At 46.4% G+C, this 20,270-nt stretch overlaps 1 protein-coding gene across 1 annotated transcript; it reads right to left on the bottom strand.

Moving 5' to 3' along the window:
• Positions 1–9,133: 9,133 nt before the first annotated feature.
• Positions 9,134–14,235, bottom strand: LOC138299283 (telethonin-like). Its single transcript, XM_069237443.1, has 2 exons — positions 13,856–14,235; positions 9,134–12,060 (listed from the first exon to the last, which is right to left on the bottom strand). Exons 1-2 carry the CDS (start codon positions 14,002–14,004, stop codon positions 11,655–11,657), a joined length of 555 nt encoding a protein of 184 aa, XP_069093544.1. The 5' UTR covers positions 14,005–14,235; the 3' UTR covers positions 9,134–11,654.
• Positions 14,236–20,270: the final 6,035 nt, after the last annotated feature.

The raw sequence follows: 20,270 nt of genomic DNA, 5'->3' as shown, positions 1-20,270 counted from the left end.
CTGAAGAAATTCAGTGACTGGACTGGTGCACCAGTGGCCTAATTTGTACTAAGAATTTTCCTCAGGAGAGTAAAATTACAGCATTGCAGCAAAAAAGTTTTTGCAATCAAGAGATTGGTTGAAGAAAGAGAGACAAACATGAGAGCTATATACCACACACATAAATTTACAGTTTTTACAGTCTGAGACATTGACTTCTAGACAGTTGAGATGTACTTTACTCTTTTCTGACAATTACTTTGTATTATCAAGCAATAAATCGATCAAAAAAGTAATCTGATGATTAACTTGATGATCCTAAAAGTACAAACAATGATACACTAAAATACCTAAAAATACATTAAGAATTCTTTGTTCCATAAATGAATCTCACATGAAGTTGCAGCAGCCCCTTTCCCTACCAGAGCAACAGAGTAAATTACTCAATTGCCATGACAGATGTGCCACAAGCCAAATTAAGAAATTTCCACTGGGACAGCTGTCACATCAGTTCCTATCAATGCACTGCAGGTTTGACAGATGACTCCATCAACATGATGGCAATGTTTTTTTATTTTCTGAAGAAAATGCCTTAGTTGGAATTTCTTTTCAAAGAGCCAAAAAAGCAATGCTTCCCTCACCATAGGTGTTTTTTCCCACAGTGAGGGCATTGAGCAAGAGTTTTTCCTGGCGGTGATGGGCATTCAAAATCATAGGTGCACCCATCTAAATGAGGTGGACAGATATACAGCCAAAACTCAGGTGGCTTTTACTCTATCAGACCATCAGAGAGGTTTGACAATGGTGGAGATGGAATAGTCTCCACCGTTGTCAAAACTATGGTCTGCTTGATTCTAAATCGGAAGGCCAGACCATAATATGGCAGTGGAGTGAATGCCATCGTAACGGTGAGGAAGTTCCCGCTCCACCAACATTTAACTCAGTCTCTAAGTCACAGTAAAAAGTGAACAGCTGGTACACACCTTCTAAGATTTCTTTGTTTTAAGAGTGGTAATAAAAATCTGTTAGTTTACAGCTCATAAAACTCACAGAAAAACAAAAAGTACAACAACGTCTTTTGAAACATCATGATATTGGCGAAGGGGTTGCTCTGTCACAATGGTGACAGATATCCCATCTGCCGAAATCTAAATATCATTATATTCAACGGGATTTAGATTTCCGCAGACGGGATATCGTCATCGCTGTGACAGAGTAACCTCTCCGCCAATATCTAAATCAGTCCCTTGCTTGTTTAGTCTTGCGTGCTCTCTATCTGTCTCAGATCTAAAAAGGTTCTCTTAACCTGGAGTTTATCCTCCTGACATACAGAGGTGGGATTGTCAAAGAGTTTGTTTTTCTCTGTTGAGATGCAAGACTGCTTAGCATAGGACATCCATGGTATATTGTGCCGCTAAGTACATTGTAAGCAATCATTAATGGTGTCACAGTTGAAAGTGGCATGGTCATTAGACCAGAAAAAGGTCCAAAGCAATTATGGGGCCACCTTAATTAGATCCTCAAGATAAGGTAGACCAAGATCCTTGTGGCACATATAATTGGAACTACTGGGGGAGATAGAGAGAAGTCATTGCAGAAACGATTCTCTTCAGTTTAACCATGTGACCTTGGTGCAACCCCATATTCCAGTCCAATAGCTGGTGATGGGGAGATATTGGGTATTGGGTTAAGAAAATGTTCTATCTGTTTACTCTGTAATGATGGAATCAGATTAAATAAGACCCCAACTGATTGTGATAACTTATGTCCCGTTAGGGAAGTATTAGTGTGCCAACTTTGGCTGGCATCAAAAGTTACACTTAAATAATGGAAGCTGGTAACCTTTTTATCTTACATTAATTGATATGGTATGCATATTAAGATTATTTTCCCTAAAAGCCATTGTCTAGGACTAGGTACAGTGGATGTCTAGGTGGAGATTAGCCATTAGCCATAAAGATATCAAATGCAGCCATCAAACTACCTAAACTAATCAAGTATGTCCCAGCAAGAGTGCTTCGTCCACATGTAATAGAGCAGAAATATCAGATAGTTAATTGGCGGGGTGATTATACACCTCAAGGACTAATGATAGCCTGATTTAATTAACTCACTACCGGGGCAAGGGTCAATTTATCAGAAATGTAATCCAGACCTCGTTCTTCAAGGGCAGCAAAGGTGGACACTGACTGTGGGAGACCAAGCAACCTTCTTACAAAGGCATTCTCTACCCTTTGTATTTCCCCACAGTTTTTAAACCTGCAAAGGCCACAACCATACAATGGTATCGCTAGGCATTTAGCGGAGTAAACTTTCAAAATTGCTGGGACAGGTCTAGCCCATAACTGTGAGGGTGTGAATTTTTTAATATGTTTTAATAATAATTTAATGTATTAACCATATAGTGAATTAACATGTGAAAACAGGTGGCTTTAAAAAATGGTTGCCATAATTTATTTCTGTTCTTTGGCTACGCAAAATTCGAACTAAAGTTGTTGTTATTTTCCGTGATTCAATGCTTACCTAAAAGTGTATGTTATATAGCTTAATAGATGTGTACACAGCTACCCTTAGTGGGTTGCTGCATTATGTCTTACAAGGTTAAGTTTGCTAAAGTTCTAATGTCCTGAATTTATCCCCTTGACTGCTGCGGCACGGAGTAGACAGACTTAACTTAGGGCAATATGTAAAGTATTTATGCAGTACCAAAATGGTAAAGTCAAAATACATCACAATAAGGATTCCAAACCAAATTAGAAAAATAGAGTAAACTTTCATCAACAAAATGACACAAAAATGAAAAAATCCAATAAGAGGAATCGGAGATATTAATTTTTTATGTTTTAAGTGGGAATAATGCTAAAAAACAGAAAGTGACAAACTAGTTGCAATGGTTACACCAACCAGGTTCTTCCTGGTAAAGATTATACTTTCTGAAATAGTCCTCTAAGTAACAATCCACTACAGGAGTACAATTCTAAATCCCTCCCTTACCTCAGGGGAGGCACTGAAAGCTCACATGGTGTAAGGCAGAGGGCAAATAGCAGGGTCTAGTCCAGATCTAGTTGCCTCTAGTCAACTGGGTAGCTGCAGAAAAAGGTCTCCTGTAGCTTGTTATGTCCCTGTGGCTTTAGCATATAGTTAGCTTTATGATCTTGGAGTCCACGTCTTTGGCCTAGGTACAAGAGGCAGAGAGCGAGATTAGATCTAGTTGTTTCAGGGCTCTTCTCCATCTGCAGACAGCAGGTTCAGTTCTTTTTTGTTCTTCCTCGGGTCCATGTGTGTTCTGAAGTATTGCCTGGAGATGTCTCATTTATGCCTGATATGAGCTAGTGAGTGGGAATTAAACCTGGACATGACCTAACTAATGGGTTCAAAGTTCCGGGAGCCAATCCTACCTATGTTGGACACTTTCAAGATGGTGGAAGTCTTCAGTCACATTAAATGTGGGCTCTAAGGTCTAAGGGTGTATTTGTGGAGGATTCTGTGGTTATACTAGTCTCCTCCCACATCTAACACCATGGTCCAGTTTGAAGCAGCCACGGTACCCCCAATAAATCATTAGACATCTGTGTGGTAGGACAAAGCAGGGTTTTCAAGCAGCCAGATAATGGATACACAAGAACTGTTTTGGCATCCTGTTTCCACACTTTGAAGTGCACCCCAAAAGTTAAATGTAAAACATCATCAGACCTGTCAAGCAGGACTTGATATTCAAGCAGAATCACAGCAGAAACAGCACCAGTTCATCAATGGTGGGGTGGGGGGTAGAGGGGCACAGGGACTTCGGGCAAAAGGCTTGTGCAGCAGTTTGATTGGACAGACTGGAATACTGGTTGGGGTTCTATGATCAGTCTGAGGAAGCAGGGATATTGAGGGAGTTTTTCAGACAGGCATTTTGATTGGGTTATAAGGACCTCCGGGTGAGGAGGAGAGTAGATAACCTGTGCTCTGCAAAGCTACACAAAAAGGCAGTACAAAAGAAACTCAATAAAGAAATTGCGGAGAGGACAATGGCAGACCCCTTTCACGATTGGCCAATGGAGAACTTGATTGTTTACACTGCTGGTGTGGTATTCTAAAAAGAGCGGGCAGTTTTGAATAATTCAGCATTTGTCATGGCCTGAAGAGGGGACAGTGAATGACTTCATCCTGGAGGAAGTGTTTACAGTGTCTTAATCCTCAGTGGATGTGGCCACGTCTGTGGTGGTGGCAGTGGGGCAAGGAGCACTGATGGCAAAGTGTGACATGAACTCAGCTTTTCGACTGCTTCCGGTGCATCCTGATGATTTTCAGCTTTTGGGCATGGAATTTGATGGTAAATGGTATGTGGACAAGGCCCTACCAATTGGATGCTTTATATCTTGTGCGACCTTTGAGTGTTTCAGTTCCTTTCTGCAATAGCTCTTTACATGGTAAATGCCCATAGTCTGGTGACCCATAATCTTTATGACTTTCTGTTTGTGGGGGCACCCGGCTCGGCAGACTGCCAGCAGGCATTGGTAAGATTCCAGGAGCTCATGAGTGACTTCATGAGTGACTTGGGGGTTCTGCTTACCACAGAGGAAACAGTGGGCCCAAGCACAGAGTTGTCTTTCTTGGGGATTGAACTGGATGATGAAAAGATGGAGTAGAGGTTTCTTCAGGACAAATAGGAGTCCATGCAAATATTGTTGGTAAACATGTTGGCCAAAGAGAAGGTAAAGGCGAGAGAGGTGCGCGTACTGTTGGGTCACCTCAATTGTGACTGTAGAGTGGTCAGGGCAGGGAGGACATTCTGTAGGAGACTAGGCCTGCCTCTTACAGGGTGTAAACTACCACACCATCACATCCACATATCTCCTGAGGTCAAAGAGGGCCTCAGGATGTGGGGGAGTTTTCATTAACTCTTTTAATGGTATTCCACTGGCCTGGGAGGATGATTTAGAATGGGGTTTGCAATTTTTTGATGCAGCTGGAGTTATGAGTTCCTTTTCTGGCAAGGTTGTTGTTGTGGGAAGAAATGGCTGGAGCATTGGAAGGTAGATGGAAGAAGCATTGCGTTCCTTGACCTCTTCCCTTTGGTAGTGGCAATTGCCCTGTCGGCAGCACAGTTGGTGCACCGAAGAGTGTTGTTCTGGATTAACAATATGGCTGAAGTACAGGTAGTGAACAAACAGTCGGCAAGAGATGCGCAGGTTTTAAAGCCGTTGCCTGCGACATGGCATGTCATTCAAAGTGCAGCATGTTTTGAGGTGGAAAATGACATCACGGATAATCTCTCTCATTTTCAGTGGGAGAGATTCCGTGGGCTGCTCAAGAACCAGACAGATGCAGATGCCCATTCAAGTGGAGCTGTGGTCAGTATGCAACAAAGGATGGTACAACTGGTTTTAGGCTCTCTAGCTGAATCAACTAGAAGGGCTTATAGTCAGGCTTGGCTGGAAGTCTTGGCATCAGGGGCGCAGTGCAGGCCATCAAGGAGGCATAGAACAGAGGCTGTGGTGCAGTTTATACTGGATTTGACGGAGAAAGGGCGCTCGCAAGTTACAGTAGCGGGAAGCTGGCAGGCATTGGATTTATGTGCAAATTGTTGTGGGGCTATGCCCTGTCAGCCGGTTTTTAATTTGAAGGCGGTAGTGGCACGGGCACTGAATATCAGGACATAAGCTGGAAGTCCTGGAGTGGGTGAGGGGCAGAAAAAGTCAGCCTTTTTTTGGGTGGCGGTGTCCTGGAAAATGTTTTAGGACAGTGGTTCCCAACCTTTTGACTTCTGTGGACCCCAACTTTATTATTACTGGAACCCCCACTGCATCAAAATTGGAATCATGGGACTCCTCACTGATTCATTACTTAAAGCTGGGGACCTAGGGCTAGATGTAGCAATATACCAAATTGCGACTTGCAATTTGCGAGTCCCTGCGACTCGCAAATTGCAAGTCGCAATTTGGTATGCAGAAAGGTGTCTCAGACACCTTCTGCGAGTCGCTATGGGGTCGCAAAGACCCACCTCATTAATATTCATGAGGTGGGTCGCAATTTGCGCCCCCATAGCGACTCTGGGCACTCACAGGGATGGAGGCCTGCTGGGAACAGCAGACCTCCATGTCCGTTTCTGCTTTTAAATAAAGCAGTTTTTTTTTCCCAAGTGTAGCCCGTTTTCCTTAAAGGAAAACGACCTGCACTTAGAAAAAAAAAAACGAAACCGTTTGTTTCGGATTTTTTCAGGGCAGGCAGTGGTCCATGGGACCACTGCCTGCTCTGAAAAAATATTTTTGGGTCCAGTCACAAAGGGGAAGGGGTCCCATGGGGACCCCTTCCCGTTTGCGAGTGGGTTACCATCCACTTCAAGTGGATGGTAACTGCGACTCCATTCGCGGTCGCAAATGGAATTGCATACCACTGCGACTCGCAAATAGGAAGGGAACACCCCTTCCTATTTGCGACTCGGAAATGCATTTTGCGAGTCGGTTCCGACTCGCAAAATGCATTTCTACATAACAAACACGCATTTGCGACTCGCAAACGGCGATTTTCGCCGTTTGCGACTCGCAAAGTGTTTGCTACATCTGGCCCTTAATCTGTTAATATTATTTAATGTTCTAAGCAGTCACGGACCCCCTGAGGTGTCTCTGTGGACCCCCGGGGGTCCCCAGATCACAGGTTGGGAACCACTGTTCTAGGAGGTTACAGAAGTTACAGTGGCATTGCCATTGGGAAACACAGGGAAATGGAGGGTAGGCAAGAAGTTCAAGGTTAAGAAGTCTTGTTGCCTAGAGTTAATACTTGCAGTCTTAGGATGGAGGGGTAAGTTAAAGTTGGAAAGGTTGAAATGAGTTTCAAATACAATGAGATACTGATGGGGTGGGTTATTGTGAGTGAAACATTAGGGGAGGGGTGGGGCATTGGTTAGTTAACTGGTTGTTAGTGAGGTAGTAGTTTTGTAAGGCAGTTTGCACAGGAATTAGTTGTTATTGTGCATCTGTCTCAATAAAGCAGCCTTTTCCACACTCACTGACAAGATAGTCAGTGGTTTTTGGTCTGCTCTCCTATTTCTCAGTGTATTTTAGGTAAGAGACACACCGTGTGTTCTTGTGACCTTCGGCGAGATCATCAGTAAGGCTAAGGAAAGACAGCTCACAACACTGTGGCCATCTTGGTCATGCATGCGATGGAAAATCATTTTCCAGTACACATTCTTACATCCCAAAAGGATCTACTGTTTTCAGCCTGAAGAAATATCTCTCTCCAACCCCAAAAACTCTGACTTTGAAGCCCAAAGGACTCAAGCAATTCACCCTAAGGATTAGCTATCCAGGTTTAAGGACCCACTCTCTCCAGCCCCAAAGGACTTGGGGTCATATTTATGAAAAGTAGCGCTGACCCTAGTGCAGTGTCACTTTTCTTGTGCCCCTTAGTGTCCCCCCTAGGATTAGCGTAACAAAATTGCGCAAAGGGTTGCACAGGGCTACAAAGTGGCACAATGCATGCATTGCACCACTTTGTAAATCTGGTGCAGCATTTTTGCCCATGACGCTAATGTGTTGTTAGAATGGAGCTAGGCCCTCCTAAATCTGGGCCTTAATCTATTCTGCTTCAAGAACTCTCTCTCTCTCTGCAGCCCTAAGGACACACTCTCTCCAGCCCAAAGGACTCACTTCCATCCGCCATAAGCATTCACTCTTCACATTTAAAGACTGAGGCCCATATATATACTTTTTAGCGCCGCATTTGTGCCGCTTTTTGACGCAAAAGCGGCGCAAACTTACAAAATACATTTGTATTTTGTAAGTTTGCACCGATTTTGCGTAAAACAATTACGCAAATGCAGCGCTAAAAAAGTATAAATATGGGCCTCACTTTCAGACCTCAAAGGCACACTTTTCAGCCCCAAGTACTAACTCTCTTCATGCCCCAAAAAACGAATTTCCTTCAGCCTAAATTGACTAACTCTCTATGGCCCCAATGACGTGCTCTCTCCAGCCTCAAAGACTCACTCTCATCACTCTCTTCAACCCCGAGGACTCACTCTCTCCCTCCAACTCCCCAGCTCCCCAGCTCTAAGTGCTGAGTTTATCATGACCAACAGACAGATTCTCTCTGGCCCAAGTAATCACTCTTATCAGCCTCAAGGACTCACTCTATTCAGCTCCAAAGGACTCGCTCTTTTCCGCATCGTGAACACTTTCTGCAGCTTCAAGGACTCAGGGGGTCATTCTGACCTTGGCGGTCCATGACCGCCATGGCGGAGTGCGGCGGAAGCACCTCCAACAAGCTGGCGGTGCTTCCTGGGTGATTCTGACCGCGGCGGTAAAGCCGCGGTCGGAAAAGGGGAGCCGGCGGTTTCCCGCCGGCTTCCCGCTGGCCCAGGGAACCCGCCATGGCGGCGCTGCTTGCAGCACTGCCATGGGGATTCCGACCCCCTTCCCGCCAGCCTGTTTCTGGCGGTGGAAGGATGGCGGGAACGGGTGCCGTGGGGCCCCTGGGGGCCCCTGCACTGCCCATGCCACTGGCATGGGCAGTGCAGGGGCCCCCTACAGGGCCCCACAGAGATTTTCACTGTCTGCTTAGCAGACAGTGAAAATCGCGACGGGTGCCACTGCACCCGTCGCACCCCTTCAACTCCGCCGGCTCCATTCCGAGCCGGCTTCATTGTTGAAGGGGCTGTTCCGCTGGGCCGGCCGGCGGTCTTCTGCCGTTCCCCCCCCTGGCACCGCGGGAAAGCCGGAATGGCCGCCGCGGAGCGGTCTTTCAGCGGGAACCGCTTGGCGGGCGCCGACCGCCGACCGCCGCGGTCAGAATGACCGCCGACCGCCGCGGTCAGAATGACCGCCTCAATCTCTTCAGCCAAAAGGACTCAATCTCATCCCCCACAAGGACTCATTATCAAGTCTTAAAGACTCACTCTCTGCCTTCAAGGACGCACACTCCAGCTCCAAGGACTCACTCTTTTCCAGCCCAAAATACTCACTCTCTCCAACCTCAGTAGTTTACAGTGTTTTATGGCTTCTGCTCTTACGCTTTGTCCTAAAATCTCTTGACAGGGGTTTTCTCATCTCACCTCTGCCTCCCATGTCTCTTCTCCTGACCCCAAATCCCTAAACTACTTCCCCATTCCTTACTTATCTTCCTCCCCTGCCTCTGTCTTTACAAACTTGTCTCTAAAGAGTCTGGGTACAAAGAGATTGAATTTATTTAATCATTCATTTTACAAATGACTGAGCCCTCATCCCTACAGATGCTGGACAGCAGAGACTTTATACATCCATGCAGCCCAGCCCTGTCTGCAGAGGGCTGTAGAGAATTAAAAACATACCCAAAATATACCATCTCAATACAGTTTAAACCAATAACAAGTAAGTACAGACCACCACATATACAGATTTGAATAAAGCATCTTTTAAAACAAAACCATGAGTCTAAGAGCTAAACACACATTTCAGAAGAGGCAAATGCAACAAATGAGCTTCCAGTTTCGTGTAAAGTGCTGACAAACTCCCAGTTTCCAGAGTTTCATATCCCACCAACTCTGCCGCAAGGAGGGTCTGGGACTTCTTTAGACAAGGAATGCCAAGACAGCAGCTCCCACAGCTAGAGTTTTATTAGGGTACAAGATGATGGATACAATTCTGATAGTCTACATTAGTGGGGTACCACAGGTTGGGCACAGTTCTGTTATTCTACATTAGTGGGGTACATATTGGGCACAATACAGACATACATACAGATCGCTGTGGGGTAACATATTGGGCAAATATCTTTAATTCTTCATCGTTAAAGGTCAAACGCCTGTTCAGATAAACAGTCATTTTAATTACTTCTTGCCCTTCAGTTCTTGCCAAAATAGGAGAAAATACATAATAATGGGAGAGCAACTTATTGAGTATTGCTCTGTTGAGTTTATTAAATCTACTTTGGGGTTGGAAGCGCTGATTTTTAGAAACAACCTACCGGTGTTGGTGTCAGTAATTGATCTGTTTTTCGTTATTGAGCGAATTCTAAGATATAACTCAGGGTAGGGTAGGCCGTTGTTGAGATTCAACACTTCATAGAATTTGCACATCTGAGACCCCGTGGGTAACCGATGCACAGCGATGAGGACCGAGGTGCTGCGAGATAAGCTCAGTAAGAGATGAGTAAAGACAACACTTAGCAATCAGGGGCCCATTGGCAGAACAACCTGCGCGTGCACTTCCACATCTGGAAAACATTGTTGACACTGGCCCCTCCCTCCAGCCCACTGTCCTCCTGCGGTAGAGCACAGAATCCGCCACCCCATCTATGGCCCTGAATAGTTGGGTTCCACCTAATCACGACCACAGTTCCATGTATCATCCCACCCAGTTTTCCCATCTCCCTCACAGGTCAGTTTATCCCACCCACCATCCGCACCTTTGTGGAACTTTCTCCTACGCCAAGTCTTTTTATTCCACATTTCTTCTATTTATTTACCTTTTATGCACAGGCCCTTTCAATCTCTACAAAGCCCATTCATCTGTCTCCTCACTTTTGTTTATTCTGCAGGTTATCTGCTTTAACTTTACTCCAGATGTCACTGCGATTCCATTTTGCACTAATTTGCCCTACTGTGCTACAGCATCTGCATTAACAATGTTCTATGCTTCCAGCCTCCTCAGGTATCACTAGTTTTCTCACTTCTGATTGTTCTACCCTCTTTAGCAATGCCCCATTTTATCACAAAGTGTAATACTTTCACGTACCCCCAGGTGGCACTGTCTTCTCCTCTTCTGACTATTCTACTCTCCTGTGCGATGCACCTCTTCTGTTTATTTTTAATACACCCACCTGCTCCCCTTGTAATACTCTATCCTTCCATGGCTCTCTCCAGCTTGTAGTCTTCCCTCAGCTTCGACCCCTTCCATCCCAGGCAGCACTTTCCTTACTCCGTCTTCAGCTACCTGGTGGGCGGCTCCTCCTACCATTTGTTGCTGCTGTAAGTTCCTACCTGCTCTACCTCAGTCTTGGACATTCCTCTTCTCTTTGTTGCTTCCTTTCATATCTTTTCGTTCTCACTTAGTGCTTCTCATTAATGTAATTGTTTGCACCTTCTTGTCCTCCGCTCTCTTTCACTCAGTTGTATATTCTCTTATTTGCTTTTATGGACATTCCTTCAGTCACCTCTATTTTTTTCTGACCAGTGAATGTTGCCTTGATTCCCTTTTTATCAGCTTAATCTGTTTCCTTGATTGCTTTTTAACACTGTGAAGCTCTATAGACACAATATTTTGCAATAAAACACAGCAGTAAAAAACTAACAGATGTGACCAGGAGGGCGTGGAGCCTAGCTAAAGCTCATCAATGTCTTTACAATAGAAGCCTTGGTAGACCTTCCTAGTTTGAGTGGGTTTCTTTCATCAGCCCCTCTCAGTTGAGTTTCATGAACCCTGCAGTTTCCCATCCTCCAGTTTGACCTGACGCAGTACAGAATGCAGGATTTTAGGTTTACGTAGATGTAGGTGGTTGCATCTCCAGGAAGAGCCAGAAGAATAGCTGTGGAAGGTAAAGGAAGAAAACAGGTTGAAAGAAGGAGTAGGATGGATGAAGGCGGTTTGCACAGGATCCCTCAGATGTTTTCACCCTTTATGGCCTAGCAGAGAAGAGTCTAGACAGGGACTGTGGGGAGGTGGGCACCTTCTCAATGTCCATGTGTGCCAGCTGCCTGCCCAGCCTGTCCCTTACCCTCGTCTGGCCTCCTGGGACAGGGTTCTTGAGAGGGAACGTGGTAGGGGCACTTTTCCAAACTCCATGAGAGGCACCAAGGGAAGATCCTTGGTGATTTCAGAGATCATCTTCTTGTCCTGGCACAGACCATCACCCGGGTGACTCAAGGCCCTTTCAAACTCCATCATTCTGCGCAGCTCCTGAGGGGTTGGCACCCTTTCAGTCTTGCCACTCAGGTCCACAGGCTTGAGGATCGGCAAGGGCAGGGCCCGCTGGTAGGGTAGGTGGTACTCTGTCTGCACCTCACCGAGACGACCAAGCTTCATGATGTTCCAGGGAGACCTCTGCACCAGGAACTGGACCTCGTTATACTTGGTGTAGGTCTCCTTCCGATGGTCATCAGATTCTCTCATGGAACAGCTGAGGGAAGAGAGCAAAAGTGTCAGAGACCCTTAACAACTGAATCTCTATGTGCACCAAGAGCGGGAAGCGTGCCACAGACCAAGAATAGCCCAATATTAAAACCAACAGTCGAGGACCTCCTGCAAGAGAACTGGTACCTAGCTGCGCCCAAGGATGCTGCATGTCATAGATGAGATTAGATATTGTTGGGTTGCAGGGGTATGTTTTTTCAGAAATGAGCTCTCGACAATTAGCGTGCGTTCGCCTTTGTGTATGTGTATGCAGATATAAATGCATGCACTCTTGAAAATCATATTTAAACATTTTCTGCTAATATGTAGGTTACTGCATTTCATCAAACGCTTCTCTGCAGTGAAAGGTACTTGGACATATTAAGGGGTGAGCTAAGATGTGGTCTCTGGTGTTTTTCTGTGTTGCCACCTGGCATGGAGTGGCACCAACAGCTGTGGTGGTGGGGCCCAAGGGGAGGTCAGGACGAATGGTACCAGGGCATGGACCCCTTTCTGCCTCCTTGCCCCCACAGAGATGCCAGTGGAAATTAACTGACTTTCTTGAGATCTAGGAAGACAGCCAGGTGGGTAGGGACAGGGGAAGGGAGCTCATCCTCTCTCTGGTCATCAGTCAAAATAACTCAAACACTCACTTTCAGTCGTCTGAAGCCACATTCATTCAGTGTCACTCATGAAGTACTTCAGTGACTCAACCAGACGAACCGCAGAGCTGCTATAACTCACGCTGACCGGTTCCTGAGCTGTACTCACCATCACTCTGGCAAACCCACAAGACCACTCACACTTACACTCACTTACACTCCAGCCAGTCACTCTCACTCCTCTACCCTTCCTCCGCACCACTTATTAACCCTGCTGACCATGGAGATGAACTCACTCACTGTTCTATCAATAACTCACTCGTTATAACTCACACTGCCCATCTGAGGTCTGCACCTACCATTGCCCATGCCAAGAACAAGTACTCACATGTCCACATGCTGCCTGACTCTATAACCTATTCATTCAGGCCCAATCATCATTCATACACTCACGTCTCTCACTTCCCTCGCACACCCCACACCCATACAAACACTCCCCCTCACGTATCCTGCCCATCGCTAGGACAGCACTCAGACCCATGATCTGCTCTCCCTTCCCCCTCACTCACTCACTCCCATCTTTCCTTAGACCTCAACTCAGGCATCTGCACGCACTCATCTGGCCCAGCCCTTCGGCCCATGCTCACTCCAGCTCACTCACTCCTTCTGGCCTTCAGTCGGAGCTGCCTCACTCATTATTTATTTATATTATTATGTCCATCCCTAGGATCTGCAATCACTCACCCTCACGTACAATCCTGTTCTGTCCAACACTGCTCATTCTCTCTCACTGATTCACTCATTGCCCTCAAGGACCTGTTCTCACTCAATCTTCTTGGCTCAGTCTATCTGCCTCACGCGCCCACAAACATACGCAGCCTTATAAGTTAACTCATCCATAAGTCTATACTCACAGCTGCCTCATACTAACTCTCCCACTCACGCTTCCACTAAGCCTGAACTCACTCCCTCTCGCCCAGTAACTTGCCCTGCCTGTGCCCCAGAACGACACTCACTCGCCCATTCAGTTGCTCTGCCTGTCTCCGAATTCACTCACCTCCTCCCACACTCCCCGTATTCAGACAAACACACACTAATCCTTCCTCAGTCACCCTTCATACCCCCTAGATCACACTCCATCCCTTCCCTCGCTCACCCTCCGCCATCTCTTGCTACATTTTCACTCAGACACTCACTCACCTCTTCTCAGCTCTGCTGGACAGACTGAGGTCCCTCCACTCCGCCGTGTAGCACTCCCTCCGGGCCTTATTCTCTTCCCGCACCTGGCAGCTCAGCTCTGCTGTACTCAGCATCCCTGCACCCCGCAGGACCACAGTGCGCCCCGACATCGCTGTAGAGTCCGTCTGTCTGTCTGTTCTTCGGCTCCTGGTATCTGACCTGTGTCTGTCTGTCTCAGTTTCTATTATTTTTCTTGCGTGTATGTCTCACTGCAGTCAGTCTGTCGCTTTCTGTGTCCTGATGTCCCGTACGTCTCTCTCAGTTTGTCTGCTTGGAGCACTCCTCAGCTGTGACCGGCCCTGTCTGTCTCTGCTCTGCCCTCCCTCCGGTCTCTTATACAGGCGGCCGCTGCTATTCCAGGCCTGTAATGTGCTATATCTGACACCCATGTGCTGGGAAGCCCGGATACATGACAGGCTCTGACTGCAACAGTCTCACTCACTGAGTCACCGAGCCCCCTGCTGACGTCACAGAGGCATTCAGACATAACACACTCCTTACTGGCACAATCCTTATACCAGCACCACCCACCACCAACATTACTTCCCACACTCCAGCCACCACACAAATTGTAGACATTTGTATTAATAGTGCCAGATATGGGCCCTGGAGAGAAACTTACGAAAAAAACAAGCATTGGCAAAGCCCGCATGTATCACTTTTGGGACCTATTTCCTTTGCCCATGGCTTTTAGTTATGTTGCGCAGAATGGGTAAAGAGAACAAATACAGCAGACATTTGCAATGCAATAGGTCTCACATTTGCTTGAGTTAGAGCTATTGTTGTTGGAAATGCATAAGTAGACTTTTCTTGACACATAAATTGGTCAAACCTGCTGCATAATTGAGTCCTTTTTGCCACATAATTCCAGTGGCCCTGCATATAACTAAAACACTTCCATTTACCTCCTTCCTCTATCTACAGAAAAAAAATGAAAATATTGTCTTTATTGTATTTTTTGATATTATGATTTTGGGGTCTCCCAACCTAGTGTGGGGATTCAGAGATGATCTAGACAGAAAGAGCAGGTCGTGCAGTGAGTTATGGGCAAAAATGTTTTGGAAAAGGAATGCCCTGCAAAGCACTATGAGGCGAGTTTCCGAATGCAGAGAATATTGTAGTATCTTGACTGTAATGCTCAGAACATCCCCTAGAGGGCACCACTATAAAAATAACATTTGTAAGAAACATGGTCATGTAACCATACATTCACCCCCCAGAGGGCATAATGACGTGAAAACAGAATGGCAGAAAATAATGCTGTGTAACCAGATATATTGTCTCTAGAGAACGTAGTGCCTTACACATTTTCAGGCCTAGCAGACCTATTGTAATTCTATGAAAACTCAAACTACTCCCAGCAGTTAAACAAAAGTTTCAGCCATGAGAGAGCTTAATAAGACATTGAATGGTGGAAGAGGTTACCATTTTGGGGTCCCCTAACCTAGTGTGGGGACCCAGAGATGACATAGACAGAAAGAGTGCATCGCTCTGAACATTTTTATGGTGGTCCTTTTGACCTAGAACACCACATGGTGAGTTATAAGCAAAAATGTTTTGTAAAAGGAATGGCCAAAAAGCATTGCAGGGTGATTTTCCGGGTGAAGCGAATAGTGTAGTATCTTGATTGTAATGCTCAGAACAGCCCATAGAGGACACGATGATAAAAATTTCATTGTAAGAAACATGGGGGGTCATTCTGACTCCCGCCGGGCGCGGTCACCGCGCGCCCGGCGGGAGCCGCCAAAATACCGTACCGCGGTCGGAAGACCGCAGTGGGTATTTTGAGGTTTCCCCTGGGCTGGCGGGCGGCCTCCAAAAGGCCGCCCGCCAGCCCAGGGGAAAACGTCCTTCCCACGATGAAGCCGGCTCGTAATCGAGCCGGCGGAGTGGGAAGGTGCGACGGGTGCTACTGCACCCGTCGCATATTTCACTGTCTGCTAAGCAGACAGTGAAATACAAGCGGGGCCCTCTTACAGGGGCCCCTGCAGTGCCCATGCCATTGGCATGGGCACTGCAGGGGCCCCCAGGGGCCCCTCGACACCCTCTACCGCCATCCTGTTCCTGGCGGGCGAACCGCCAGGAACAGGATGGCGGTATGGGGTGTCAGAATCCCCTCGGCGGCGCAGCAAGCTGCGCCGCCTTGGAGGATTCCAACGGGCAGTGGTAAACCGGCGGGAGACCGCCGGTTTACCATTTCTGACCGCGGCTGAACCGCCGCGGTCAGATTGCCCTCGGGAGCACCGCCAGCCTGTTGGCGGTGCTCCCGTGGTCGGTGGCCCTGGCGGCCACCGGCCGCCAGGGTCAGAATGACCCCCTAAAAGTCTTGTCCTACCTCCAGCTGCAGACCAACACCAACATGGATGCCATTTGAATCGTCATCAGGTTCTAAGACAACCTGGGCGTCAGTGAAGTACAGTTCACACCACAGACCACAGCCCCAAAGAGCCCGGCCAGAGAGAGCAAGTATAGACGGAAAAGAGGGGCAAGAGAGATGACCCCGGCAGGACTACGTGGCAGTGATCCACTGACCCAATCCAGTGCCATCCCCTGAGCGTCCACTGCACTGTCCATCCGGTCTATCAAGGCACTGTGGTCAACAGTGCCGAAAGGTGCTGAGAGGCAGAGGAATGGCAGCACTGCTGGTCTGTCCCCTCCCTCGTGGATCTAACAAACAGTATCCATAATTGCAGTCTCAGGCTACAGGATTACTAACAATCAGGCAGGTTAGAACTGAGTAACTCCAGGTATTCGGAAAAGATGGTTGCTACATTAGAAGGCAGCTCCGGACCCTCTGGAGGCGGACGGTGTAGGAAAGTGCCATCTTGCCTGGCATGTTACCCCCATTTTTACTGTATGTATGTATGTTTTAGCCCTTGTGTAACTGGGATCCTGCTAGGCAGGACCCCAGTGCTCATAGTATGTGCCCTATATGTGTTCCCTGTGTGATGCCTAACTGTATCACTGAGGCTCTGCTAACCAGAACCTCAGTGGTTATGCTCTCTCTGCTTTCCAAATTTGTCACTGCAGGCTAGTGACTAAATTTACCAATTCTCATTGGCACACTGGTACACCCATTTAATTCCCTTGTATATGGTACTGAGGTACCCAGGGTATTGGGGTTCCAGGAGATCCCTATGGGCTGCAGCATTTATTTTGCCACCCATAGGGAGCTCAGACAATTCTTACACAGGCCTGCCACTGCTGCCTGAGTGAAATAACGTCCACATTATTTCACAGCAATTTTACACTGCACATAAGTAACTTATAAGTCACCTATATGTCTAACCCTCACTTGGTGAAGGTTAGGTGCCAAGTTACTTAGGGGGTCATTCTAAGTCTGGCGGGCGGCGGAGGCCGCCCGCCAGACTTCCCCCTCCGAAATACCGCTCCGCGGTCGAAAGACCGCGGAGGGTATTCTAAGTTTTTCCCTGGGCTGGCGGGCGGTCGCCAAAAGACCGCCCGCCAGCCCAGGGAAAAACTCCCTTCCCACGAGGATGCCGGCTCGTAATCGAGCCGGCGGAGTGGGAAGGTGCGACGGGTGCTGTTGCACCCGTCGCGTATTTCACTGTCTGCCAAGCAGACAGTGAAATACTTGTAGGGGCCCTCTTACGGGGGCCCCTGCAGTGCCCATGCCAGTGGCATGGGCACTGCAGGGGCCCCCAGGGGCCCCGCGACCCCCCCCTACCGCCATCCGGTTCCCGGCGGGCGGACCGCCGGGAACTGGATGGCGGTAGGGGGGGTCGGAATCCCCTCGGCGGCGCAGCTAGCTGCGCCGCCTTGGAGGATTCAATAGGGCGGCGGTACACTGGCGGGAGACCGCCAGTGTTGCCGGTCTGACCGCGGCTTTACCGCCGCGGTCAGAATGCCCTGCGGGGCACCGCCGGCCTGTCGGCGGTGCTCCCGCCGACCCTGGCCCCGGCGGTCTAAGACCGCCGGGGTCAGAATGACCCCCATGGTCATGTAACCATATACTGTCTAAACAAAGAAAGGGTCCCTGAAGCTAATATGGTAGCTCACCCAGGGAAATGAAAGCTGCAGCTGAAATAGAAATGAGAGCTACCCTAAAATTGCACTTGGTATATAAATATACTACAAAGAATCACAATTTCAACAATATTTACCTTATAATGAATGTCAACAATTATTTAATGGCTATATGTCCAATCAAAAGCTATAATAATAGCACAACCTTTATAATAATACATTTCATTACATAAAAAAATACAATCATTTCATCCATATTTTATTAAATCTTCTCAAATACATTATGAAACAAACAATATATAACATCACTCATACCACATGCACACAACAATATTATATACAGAAGGAATAATTTTTAACAAAATACTTATAATATAATAAATTATAAATGTACATGCATATATACAAAAAATTATAAAATCCAATGTAACAATACTCCTATACAGTACTTCATAAGCATAGTAGGAACCAAGGGCCTACACGCGTTTCGGAGATCCCCTCAAATGGAGGCCACCTTCATCAGGGCCGTTCCCAGACTTGTATTCACAAAATAGGTACAACCGCCATCGGAAGGACATTTAGGTTCAACGAAATGCTGAATTTTTTTATATAAGCCACAATAAAGGATGATATCTTATATATAAAACACATAAGAAAACAACCTTGAATTCGTGGAGTCCAATATCCAAGCTGTTACAAATATAGAGTATATATGCTACCCATACACAAAAAAATCAACACAAACATATTATAATGTCAGCTAACAAAAAAAGAAGAAAAATACAAAATGCACTAACATGCATTAAAGACCCTTTAATATAGTGCACATAACAAGACAACAAAAATAAGTGCCACCTTATACCCATGTAACACACCAAATTCATACAGTTCACCTCAAGTTTTTAACTCTGAAGCCTTTTATCCTTGGATCAAATAAATGTCATGTATCACCACATGTTAATTTCAACCAGATGGATTACAAGACCAGTTTTATAGTCACGTGTTTACTTGTGGAAATCTCTAGACCATATAGTCAGCCCCTAGAAAACATCACAACATAAAAACAGAATGGTAGAATACAATGCAGTGTAACCCTGTATTTAACCACTAGAAAGCATGATGCCTTACATATATTCAGGCCTAGCAAGCATACTGCAATACTATTACAAACAAGGCCCTTAAAACACAAACTATTCTCGGCAATAAAACAAAAGTTCCAGCCATAAGAGAGCTTACAAAAACATTGAACTGTGGAAGAGGTTACTATTATGGAGTCCCTCCAACCTAGGGTGGGGACCCAGAGATGACCTAGACAGAAAGAGCGCATTGTGCTGAATGGTTTATCAGTGGAACCATTGTCGTAGGGCCACCAGAAGCTGAGTTATGGGCAAAAATGTTTTTAAAAAGAAATGTCCCGCAAAGCATTATGGTGCGAGTTTCCAGAATGCAGTGAATATTTTAGTATTGGTTCTCCCGCTGTGCCTGGAGAGCCGCTTTGAGGATTTCTGTTTTAAATGCTCCCGTTTTTATACTTTTCAACTGCTAATCTTGTAAAGTGGTCCTCATGTAAAACGCTCCTCCGATCAAGTTCACGCTACATGAAACTTCAGCGCTTCTCTGATTGAGTTTGTGCTATATGAACCTTTTAAATAAATTAAAAAGAACCCCCCCTCCAGCTTGCAGCCTTTGTGCACAGACACCACAAAGAATCAGCGGCATGCCCAACACAAGGAGGAGGATCAAACAACGTACGGCCATGCAGCACGAAGCAGCGAGGCAAAAGAAAAAAATAGTGTGCCACACTAAGTTATCTGGCAATCGTGCAATAATCCATGTAGCGGGTTCAGTCTCCAAGGCGTAATAAAGCAGCCTCAAGGCGGGACAAACGTAAAGCATTTACCTACAAAATCAAAGGAATTATGAAAGGCAGGCCCAGGAATGAATGAAAGTGATATGCGTGAAATGGGTGTGGTTAAATCCCACAGAGTAGATGGCAACATGTCGAAGAGCAGCGCTTGCGTGCTGCTAAGCTCGACCTAAAAAGGCTATATGACACGCATGTCTGCATCATTTGTATGAATGATTCTGCAAAATGGAGCAGGCACTTTTTAAAATTTACTGATTCAAGTGGGATTAGAAAATAAAAAAGCGAAAAAGGACTGCAAAATATTTTTTTCCTTTTTTCTTTACCGATCGATACATAAAATAAATGCCGCATGTGTCATGTTGGACGCCTCACTATACTTTTGCTTCCTCTGCAGTTCTCAAATCTTGGAGGTCATGGTTGACAGGGCCATGCTGTGGTTTAAAGTGAAGTGTTGTACTTGAAAGTGCAGGTAGAGACATCTATATATATATACAGGGTCTACAAGGAAACACAACTAGAGCA

This window comes from Pleurodeles waltl, chromosome 6, assembly GCF_031143425.1.
Source record: "Pleurodeles waltl isolate 20211129_DDA chromosome 6, aPleWal1.hap1.20221129, whole genome shotgun sequence".
NCBI classification, from domain to species: Eukaryota; Metazoa; Chordata; class Amphibia; order Caudata; family Salamandridae; genus Pleurodeles; species Pleurodeles waltl.
This window is presented reverse-complemented; position numbering and strand designations above follow the sequence as displayed.